The sequence below is a fragment of the Salvia miltiorrhiza genome, chromosome 4 (genome assembly GCF_028751815.1).
Source record: "Salvia miltiorrhiza cultivar Shanhuang (shh) chromosome 4, IMPLAD_Smil_shh, whole genome shotgun sequence".
Classification (NCBI taxonomy): Eukaryota; Viridiplantae; Streptophyta; class Magnoliopsida; order Lamiales; family Lamiaceae; genus Salvia; species Salvia miltiorrhiza.
In genome coordinates this window covers 10,937,485-10,947,593 of record NC_080390.1, presented here as the reverse complement: position 1 = coordinate 10,947,593, position 10,109 = coordinate 10,937,485, and the positions used below count along the sequence as shown (strand labels likewise).

General features: G+C 35.8%; 2 protein-coding genes and 1 non-coding gene across 3 annotated transcripts; 1 reads left to right on the top strand and 2 right to left on the bottom strand.

Annotated features, from left to right (window-relative positions):
- Nucleotides 1-110: 110 nt before the first annotated feature.
- Nucleotides 111-1,047, bottom strand: LOC131022697 (deoxyuridine 5'-triphosphate nucleotidohydrolase-like). The gene is made up of 3 exons (XM_057952212.1): nucleotides 762-1,047; nucleotides 580-671; nucleotides 111-501 (listed from the first exon to the last, which is right to left on the bottom strand). The coding sequence occupies exons 1-3, from the start codon at nucleotides 911-913 to the stop codon at nucleotides 257-259; spliced, it is 489 nt and encodes a 162-aa protein (XP_057808195.1). The 5' UTR covers nucleotides 914-1,047; the 3' UTR covers nucleotides 111-256.
- An 83-nt stretch (nucleotides 1,048-1,130) lies between these two features.
- TRNAG-GCC (transfer RNA glycine (anticodon GCC)) lies at nucleotides 1,131-1,201 on the bottom strand. Its single transcript has one exon. It is a non-coding gene; the product is annotated as a tRNA-Gly (tRNA).
- A 5,500-nt stretch (nucleotides 1,202-6,701) lies between these two features.
- Nucleotides 6,702-9,665, top strand: LOC131022696 (ferritin-3, chloroplastic-like). The gene is made up of 8 exons (XM_057952211.1): nucleotides 6,702-7,229; nucleotides 8,375-8,458; nucleotides 8,546-8,606; nucleotides 8,702-8,789; nucleotides 8,872-8,933; nucleotides 9,039-9,104; nucleotides 9,224-9,287; nucleotides 9,367-9,665. Exons 1-8 carry the CDS (start codon nucleotides 6,913-6,915, stop codon nucleotides 9,414-9,416), a joined length of 792 nt encoding a protein of 263 aa, XP_057808194.1. The 5' UTR covers nucleotides 6,702-6,912; the 3' UTR covers nucleotides 9,417-9,665.
- The last annotated feature ends 444 nt before the right edge of the window (nucleotides 9,666-10,109 follow it).

The following is a 10,109-nucleotide window of genomic DNA, read 5'->3' as shown; positions in this document are numbered from 1 at the left end:
TTCTGGTGTGTAACTGTTAATAACAGAAGCTACCAAACCTCCAAATAATATCAGACTAATAAATAGTCTGGCCTTACGGCAGGCAGCAAACATGGCCTTATAGTCACAAATTTACCAATACACAAACATTGCTTCATCATAATTTCCAAGCCACATGTTCGACAAAATGATTGAACCAAAGTTCAAAAACCATATTTTCAATGTCCCATCGTTCACCATAAACCTATAAAATTAGCTCGGCAACGACGTGAAACGCTCAGACTCCGGTAGATCCAAATCCGCCGGAGCCGCGAGCCGTGGAATCGAGATCATCAACCTCAGCCACCTCCGGCGTCACAATCTTCTCGATCATCAACTGCGCAATTCTATCTCCGACCTTCACTTCAAAATCAACATCGGAATGGTTGAACAGGATAACTCCGACCGGGCCCCGGTAGTCGGCATCCACCACCCCCGCCCCAACATCAATCGAATGCTTCCACGCCAGACCAGACCGCGGCGCTGCAGTTGACAAAATCGCCTTACAGCTGTGCATTTATTCATATAAAAGAAATTGGAAAATTTTTGCAGAAAAATCACCAATTCGAGCATACGTTCCTTCGGGAACGGCGACGCTGAGATCCGTTGGCACCAGGGCTTTTCCTCTCGCCGGAACTTTCGTATCCACGGCGCTATTGAATTGAAGGAGAATATAAATTCAGGAAATTAAAACAGGTGCACGGTGAAAAGGAGCTGTAATGTATGTGTGTATATATATATACCTTGAGAGATCGTAGCCGGCTGAAAGAGGGGAAGCCCTAGACGGCAAAACGGCTTTCTCCGAGAGCCTTTTCACCCGCAGAAACGGCGCAATTGCAGTGGGCTTAGCGTCAGAAACGCCGTTGTGGTTGGGATTCTCCGCCACCTTAGCCATTTTCGAATGAATCCAAGTAATTTTGCGATTCGGGAGTGGGGAGAATTTGCAGATGATGAAAAGTAGGAGTCAGAGCAGCGTAGGGTTTAAATGGAGGAGCAATTCTTGGGAGTTGGAAAATTGGGGGTAAATTTTTCCCGCCATTTCTCAATACTATACATTTTTCTTTGAACTGTTTTTGGAGGCACAAAAAAACATCAACAAAAATAAAAAGAGTTGCACCAGCCGGGAATCGAACCCGGGTCTGTACCGTGGCAGGGTACTATTCTACCACTAGACCACTGGTGCTTTTTATTTTGAAATATATAAATTCACTATTTAATACTTTCTCCTATTTATTGATAACGACGCATTTTCTATTTTTATACTCCCTCTGTCCGCCAAGATTATGTAAAAATTACTATATTTGGCGTCCGCCAAGATTATGTCACTTTCCTTTTATGGCAATGGTCCCACCATCTTCTTTAATATTTTATCCTTACTAACACTCTTTATTTACAAAAAAACCCACTCAAAACTCAATCTCAACCACACATCTCATAAAGTGGTGGGACCCTTTCTCCACTACATCAAAATCATCACCAATTTTATTAAATCTCGTGCCCAAGCAATTTTACATAATTTTGGCGGACGGAGGGAGTATGTCACTAATAATGGCATAGTTTGAAATTGTAAATAATTAGGGATTCATAATCCTTCTTAATTCTCAAGTCCAAAAAAAAGTGTGTCATTGTCGATGGAACAAAAGGATTATATTAGTGGTTTTTTCTAAACTAGACATATTACTTTTATCTTTCGTCAATAATTTTATGATATTGAGTGACGTTTATTTTGGATGATTGAGTATTTTTATTCTCAATAGTAATATTTCTCCAATTCCAACTTTTGAATTGAATAACAATCAACCAAAACTAGATCAAATGATATAAATAATCAAAGACATTAAGATATTCCAAAATTTCAATCTATCAAAATAAATAAATAATTAATTTTATTATTTTATTTATCAAAACTAATCTTTCAAATTAACGCCCCTAAAAGCATCTCCAGCGGCGATGTCGGAGGCGGGGTCGAGCCGGGTCGCCAAGGTGGTGGCCGCGCTGGAGACACGGCGTGATGCGAGGCCGTGTCGAAGTGGAGACTCGGGGCGGAGGAGAGAAAAGATGATCGCGTGTGGGAGACGCGCGGAAATTAAAAAAAAAACGAACAATTACATGAAGAAGAGAGAGAGGAGAGATGGGGGAAGAAGAATTTTAAAAAAGAAACGAAAATTTTGTAGAGAGATGGGGGAAGAAAAAGAAGAAAGAGTGGGGTGGGGTGGGGGGTAGGTGAAGAAAAATTGATTTGACTTATCCCAATTTTTAATTATTGCTATTTAATTCATTGTATTGTATTTAAATTAATACTAATATTTATTGTTAATTTTAATTATTGTAATTTTTTTATTATTAAAATTATGCAATTTTTTAATTATGTCTTTAATTTTATTTTAATTATTGTAATGTTTAATTTTAATTTTAATTTTAATGAAATTGAGAATTTAGAAATAAAAGTGTAAAAATATATATTTTGTGGAAATGTGGATTTAAGCACCCATCTAAGACACAATGCATTGGAGATGGGTAGAGATGGCAATGGATCCTGGACCCGGTCCTGATCCGCAGATCCATATTCATTTTTTAGGATCTGGACCTTAGGAAAAATGGACCCAATGGATCTGGACCGGATCTGGGTTATTCCTATAATTTCCGGATCTGGATCTGGAGCAAAAAATCTGAGACCCAGATCCGGTCCAGATCCGATCCATGGATCCATTTATATATAAAAATATATATAATGTTATTTATTTTTATCTAACTCTAATCTAATATCTATGACTAATCTATATATCTCTTTTCATAAATAATATATAATGCAATTAAAGATAATATTTTACTTTTATTTTAATTTAAATTTTAGTTTTCATTATTATTATTATTATTATTATTATTATTATTATTATTATTATTATTATTATTGATAACATTAATTTTCTTTTTTCTATGTAAAATAGAGGACACATTGTTCCACTGTTATTTAGTACTTGATTATTATATTCTTATTGTTATTAAGCTTCGATAATATTTTTATAGATATGGTTAATTCATTTATTTTGAATAATTGTTGAAAATCTAGACAATAATTATAATTTTATTTGGAATTAATTTAAGATTTATAAATTTAATTTAGAAGACAAAAAGTATGGATCCGGGTCTGGACCCGAGACCATGTGGATCTTATGAATCTGGACCTGGATCTCATTTTTTTGAATCCATTGGATCTGGACCGGATCTGGATCTGGACCAAGCAAGATTCGGTCCAGATCCGGCCCATTGTCATCCCTAGAGAGAGGTGTGTCTTAGGTGGGGCCCACTCCTAAGACACCCCTCTAAGACACCACCATTGGAGGTGCTCTAACCACATTTACCTCTTCTCTCCGCAATTAAGTTTATTTTGACCCGCAAATTCATTCTCGTATATAAAATAGGTGAATATCATTTTCTTTAGAGAGAATGTAGCTAAATTTGGACGACCCTCAAATCCTATAGAAGACTGCATGTGTGGGCCATGATATTGACAAAAGATCACATCCTTTTCATCTTTTATTACAACACACATTTTCATCTTACTATAATAATATAATAGATATAAATTTCCAAATCTATTTCAAAAATTCCCAATTAACAACAACCAGAAACTACGGGAACCAACATTACAGCTCAAATATATAAGTAAAATAATTGAATATCATCACATAAATTATTAACAAAAGAGTTTTTTATTTATTTTTACTTGGCGACGAGGAACAGTAAAATTTAAATATTACTAGTATACGCCCATTCGTGCGATACACGACGGATATCGAAATCAAACGATAAATTTAAATAAATAAATATAAATAATATTAAAAATAAAATATAAACAAATACAACATATGTTTTAAAAATATAACATAATAATTAAGATCAATTACTCAATAAAATCTTGAATATAAAATTATAAATTTTCAATTTATACAAAGTGTAATGAAAATTTGCATTGTGCATATTATTATATAGTATTATACATCATAATAAATATTTTCATACACAAACATAAATAAAATATTTTATACTTTTCATAACTTATTCGTTTTAAATTCGTTTTTGATTATTTTTATACTATATTGAATTTTAAGATATATATGATTATTTTTTCACGAATCAAATTTGATGACGTTTAGAAAATAAATAAAATATAATAACATAAAAAGCAAAAAAAAAAGTGAAAAAATTGGTGGAAGAAGAGAGAAAAAAGAGAGGGAAAACATGGAGGGGAAAAACTTCTCTTTTATATACTATATAGATTGTCAATTCTCAATCTAATATTAAATTTAATTAAGACATAATAATAACAAATATGTTAATATAAAGAAATATAAAAATTCATACAAAAATTTAATAAATCTAAATCATATTTGAAATTAATTTTTTAAGATTTAATTAATTAATTATCTATAAATTTATAGTATTAATATAAATTTCAACCTTTAAAATTTATTTTTAAGCTAAAGAGTTCTAAAATGAACAAATATAAGACTAATCTTTTTAGTTACATTAAATTGTTATATCAAAAAAAAAAGAAATAGAAAATATTAAAAATGATGTCTAACAAAAATATAAAAAATAAAATAAAATAAATATTAAAAAAGGAATGAAATAGAAAAAAAAAAATCGAACGTATTATTCAAAGAAAGGTGGTAGGAGAGAGGAGAGGATAGATGAAAGATGAGAGAGAGAAAAAAATTGTGACTTTAAATGATAATAATTTATTTATTTTAAATTTATTTTTTATAATCTTTACATCAAATTAAAGATCTTATCATTATCTTTAATTTAACATCCATATAAAATATTTTTTTATAAGTAAAAGTTGATGAATTTTAAAAAAGAATCAAAACAAAATATGCAAAGTAAAGAGAGAAATTTTTGTAGAAAAAATTCGTGCATGTTTTATATATATAGATTAACTAATAGGTATTTAATGAGTAAATAGTGGGATAGATTGTCGGAGAGAGAATAGTTTTTTTTATAGGAGAGGGAAAAATTGACGGTAAAATTTTACCGTTAAACTGCTCTTTTATATTATATATAGATATCTCACTGTTTATAGATAGAAATTCGCATATCTCTAAGAACATTAACAAAAGAATTAAACATCACAAAACCCAAAACCTCATCGTCCCTCCTCGGAGAAAAGAAAAAGGGCAAATTGCATGAAAATACCCCACTTTAATCAAAATTTGATTTTTTGACAATCTTTTTAATTGTTGCAAAAAAATTAACGAGCTTTCAATTTGTTGCAATGTCCGTCCGGAGAAATTTTCCGGCCAAATTAAATTTGAGTTGGCAGCCGGAATGCCAATGTGGCATGAGAAATGCCAAATCACACCCACCCTCCCCTCCCACGTCACCGGGCAAATTGCATGAAAATACCCCACTTTAATCAAAATTTAATTTTTTGACAATCTTTTAAATTGTTGCAAAAAAATTAACGAGCTTTCAATTTGTTGCAATGTCCGTTCGGAGAAATTTTCCGGCCAAATTAAATTTGAGTTTGCAGCCGGAATGCCAATGTGGGCCAAATCACACCCACCCTCCCCTCCCACGTCACTCTCTCTCCCACGTCACCCTCTCTCTCTCTCCACCCTGTTTCTCCTTCACGGGGCAGCAAACCCTCACCTTCCTTCATCGACCTCCGCCGCCATCCCTCTTCCCCCACGATTTTCGCCGCCTCGCGCCCCTTCAAACCTTCCTCCTCCTTCATCAACCTCCGCCTCTTTTCCCATGATTTTTGCGCCCCTGCAAATCCTCATCATTTTGAGCGGGGAGACCAAGAATCTGGGCGGATCTGGTGGAGGAAAGGGAGGCCGCAACGGAGTGAGAGATGAGAGAGAGAGTGGCGGCCAATTTGAGCCAACACCAGCTGCTTCGGAGGGGTGGAGGAAGGAGAGGGTTCGCTGGCTGGAGAAAGATGCGGCGGCGTCGGGGTGGAGGAGAGGGAGGGGTCTGCGCAGGGGGAAGAGGATCGACGTTTTCCAGGGGAAGAGAGAGAGCCGATAGGGAGAGGGAGAAGGGGGATGGAGGAAGAGAGAGAAAGAGGGTGACGTGGGAGGGGATGATGGATGTGATTTAGCATTTCTGATGTCACGTTAGCATTTCGGCTGCCAACTCAAATTTAATTTGGCCGAAAATTTTCTCCGGACGGACATTGCAACAAATTGAAAGCTCGTTAATTTTTTTGCAACAATTAAAAAAATTGTCAAAAAATCAAATTTTGATTAAAGTGGGGTATTTTCATGCAATTTGCCCCGTGACGTGGGAAGGGATGGTGGGTGTGATTTGGCATTTCTGATGTCATGTTGGCATTCCGACTGCCAACTCAGATTTAATTTGGCCGGAAAATTTCTCCGGACGGACATTGCAACAAATTGAAAGCTCGTTAATTTTTTTACAACAATTAAAAAGATTGTCAAAAAATCAAATTTTGATTAAAATGGAGTATTTTCATGCAATTTGCCCCAAAAAAAATAGAAGTCCAACATTAGAAACAAAAATTATAGGAGAAAATTCCACGTAGTGTGAAGGCGCTAAAATGAGGCGAGATACCATTTAGAAATGTTAGAGATAACGATGCTTTTGGAATATTATATTGGATACCACAAGATTTCGGATTAGGCCACGAGCTCGCCACACGCCTCTGTCTATATGGATCCCTTTTTCCTCCCTACGTGTCGCCCTCTCATTTGCCGGAGCCCCGCCGTATCGCAATTCGCCACTTCTATATAATCCCACCCACTCAACATTCAAACAAATCACACACTAATCACTACTCATCCCAAAATCTTAGCTTTTTCAGCCCCAAATCATTCTTCGTTGCTCCAGATTTCCCCATTTGATTGTTTTCGGATAAAAAAAAAGATGTTTCTGGAAGCAATTTCTGCTGTTTCTCTGCCTTCTGCTAGCCTCGGACCACTGTCGAATGCTGCTGCTGCGACAACCTTTTCTTCTCCGAATTTGAGCTTCCGCGGTCTTGTTTCGGCGAAGAAGAGTGAAAATGGATTCGTGGCCAGCGCATCTTCGAACGACACGGTGACTATGCCGCTGGCTGGGGTGGTGTTTCATCCATTCGAGGAAGTTAAGAGAGATGAGCTCGTCGTCCCAATCGCTCCTGATGTCTCCATTGCAAGACAGAAATTCTCTCAAGACTGTGAATCTGCTATCAATGAGCAGATCAAGTAATCTCTCTCTCTCTCTCTCTCCCTCTGTGTGTGTGTGTGTGTTGCCATATTCATACTCAAGGGTTGATGAGATTTAATGCTGTTTTAGCTGATTCATTGCACTTGTTATGTTTGTTAGTTTCAGATGTAGTTTTACTTTATTGAGTTAATATATCAAAATAGGAAATATTAATATTGTGAGGATAACTTAGCCATACAAACAAAGACGGATCTAGAGGCCGGGCAGCCTCGGCGGTCGCCCCGTCAATTTTTTTTTATTACCTATATATATGTATATCTTTTGATGAAATCTCGGCGGTCGCCCGGTCTGTTTTCTTTACTAACATTTATTAAAAACATCCGATGAAATCTCGCCCGGTCCTAATTAAATTTTTAGATCCGTCCATGCAGTGATACAAATAAATAAGAGCAAAAAATAATAATAATCACTTTTTGGCTTAAAGCACTGATTTGCCCTTAAATTCACAACCAATATTAAGTTTGGATATGAATTGCCCTTTAAATAAGTCAATTCACGACCAAATATATTATTGGTAGTGAATTAAAGGGTAAAATAGTAAGAATAGCTATCTTTATCTTTTTATACTATCTTCAAATGGTTAGGCCATGTTTTTGCTTTATGCTATGGTTTACCATCATAGTGCATTAATCAGGCCCGGCCCTGGGCATAGGCGAGGGGTGCGACCGCCTAGGGCCCAGGGCAGAATGGGGCCCCAATTTTTTTATTTTTATTGCTATTATTATATGAAAATAATTTTTTTTAGTTGTACAATGGGCCTCAATCAGTAAAAAATACATACAAACCCAAAAGCTTCAATCTTATTCTATTAAAAAAAGGGCCCACAAGCACACAAGCATATTCAATTAAAAGGGCCATTTTTTCTCATTTCGCCTAGGGCCCATGAAATCTCCGGAACGGGGTTAGTGTGTATGATCTCAGCTTCTTGATGTATCAATTTTCAGAAGGAAGAAATAAAAGAAAGAAATGATGTGTGGTTACTTGACTAAGACTAAAGTAAAAGCTAAAACATCAGTATTTTTTTTATTAGATTTGAATGGATATTTGCTTATTAGTGACCATCACTCTTGTTCCTTAACTAGTTGTAATTCTCTAGGGATTGATTCATCTTTGTTTTCTGCAGTGTGGAGTACTGCGTCTCCTACGTTTACCACGCCCTCTATGCTTACTTCGACAGAGATAATGTCGCGCTAAAGGGCCTTGCTAAGTAAGTTTTAGCACAAATCCGATTTTTCAGTATCTTTACCCTTGGCTTGCCTCTTACGCCTGCGTGTATGATGTTGTCTTGCCACAGATTTTTCAAGGAGGCGAGCGAAGAAGAGAGAGAGCATGCTGAGAAACTAATGGAATATCAGGTACATTGATCTTGAAACAGAACAAGAAGCCAAGAATTATTAATGCTAATATGCCTCTAGATAATTTTGTTTGTTTCAATTTGGACGCGTTGTAGAACAAGCGAGGAGGGAGAGTGAAGCTCTTCTCGTTGCAGATGCCACCTACGGAGTTTGATCATGTTGAGAAGGGCGATGCATTACATGGTTCGTCTCTTCTCCATTCCTTCTGTGATGTGCTTTTTTCCTCTCTCACAATCTAGTGTGTGTTGTGTGTGTCTTGTTTCAGCCATGGAGCTAGCGTTGTCGCTGGAGAAGCTGACAAATGAGAAGCTTTTGAAGCTTCACAGTGTAATGCTCTCTATCTGATCTGATATATATACATATGTATATAGAAGTTCTTCATCAGTTTCTCCAAATGCAGAGTTTTAATTTTACGCGTAAAAACTTCAACAGGTTGCTGATGCCAGCAATGATCCCCAGCTAGCAGATTTTGTTGAGAGTGAGTTCTTGGGAGAGCAGGTAAACTTGAAAATAATTTTTGGTGATGAAACAAAATGGACATGAATTTTTCAAAAACATTACTACATAGAAGCAGCAGAGAGTTCTAAGGTTTAATGTTGTTGTTCAACTTTTCCCAGGTTGAGGCCATCAAGAAAATCTCAGAATACATCTCACAGCTGAGGAGGGTGGGAAAGGGACACGGTATGATCGCGTATCATTTTCTCTTTCAATTCGCGTTGCAAAGTGTCTGAACTTGCAAAATTGTGTTTTGATGGTGCAGGTGTTTGGCACTTTGATCAGATGCTCCTTGAAGGAGAAGGTGCGGCGTAAGAGTGAGATTCTGGTGTCGTTTCGTGCTAGATTAGGCTATAAGGATATGTCGTTTTGGTATCAGATTAGAATGGAGCTCTATGGTTATTTATATTTGCTCTTTAAAAAAATATGTAAGAGTCTCTGAAGCAGCAGAAGCAGTTCTAGTTTAAGGCTTAACTGGTTGTGTTATGATATGGTTTTCAATAAAAGTGATGCTAGTTTGTATGTTTTGTTTCAATAAAAGTGATGGTATGCCAGTAATTCGAATTTTCTTCTTCTTCTTTTTCTCTTAAATATGCATTTTTGATCTCTCATGATTTAGTAAATGTAAAGACAAATAGTAGCTACAAGAACCAACACAGCAGTTACAAAATAAATTCAAGGCCAAAGTGAATAAGAGCGTCTGCATCTGTTGATTCATGCACCAATGAGTCAATCGATGCAGGTGCGAGGCACGATTTGTTTGGATGAGTTAAGATCGAAGGGCTTACAATTCACTATGTAAATTTCACACGTCATAAAAAAAATAAAAAATAAAAGTGACGAAATGTTGTCAACAGACAAAAACGGCTATTTAGCCTTTCTTTTGTTTTGTTTTTTTTTTTCTTCTATAAAAACTTATTTCTCTTACATATCCTCTAACTTTTATTCTTCATTTCTCTTATTCTCTGTCAATATTCTTCATTTCTCTTATTCTCTATCAATTTTTTT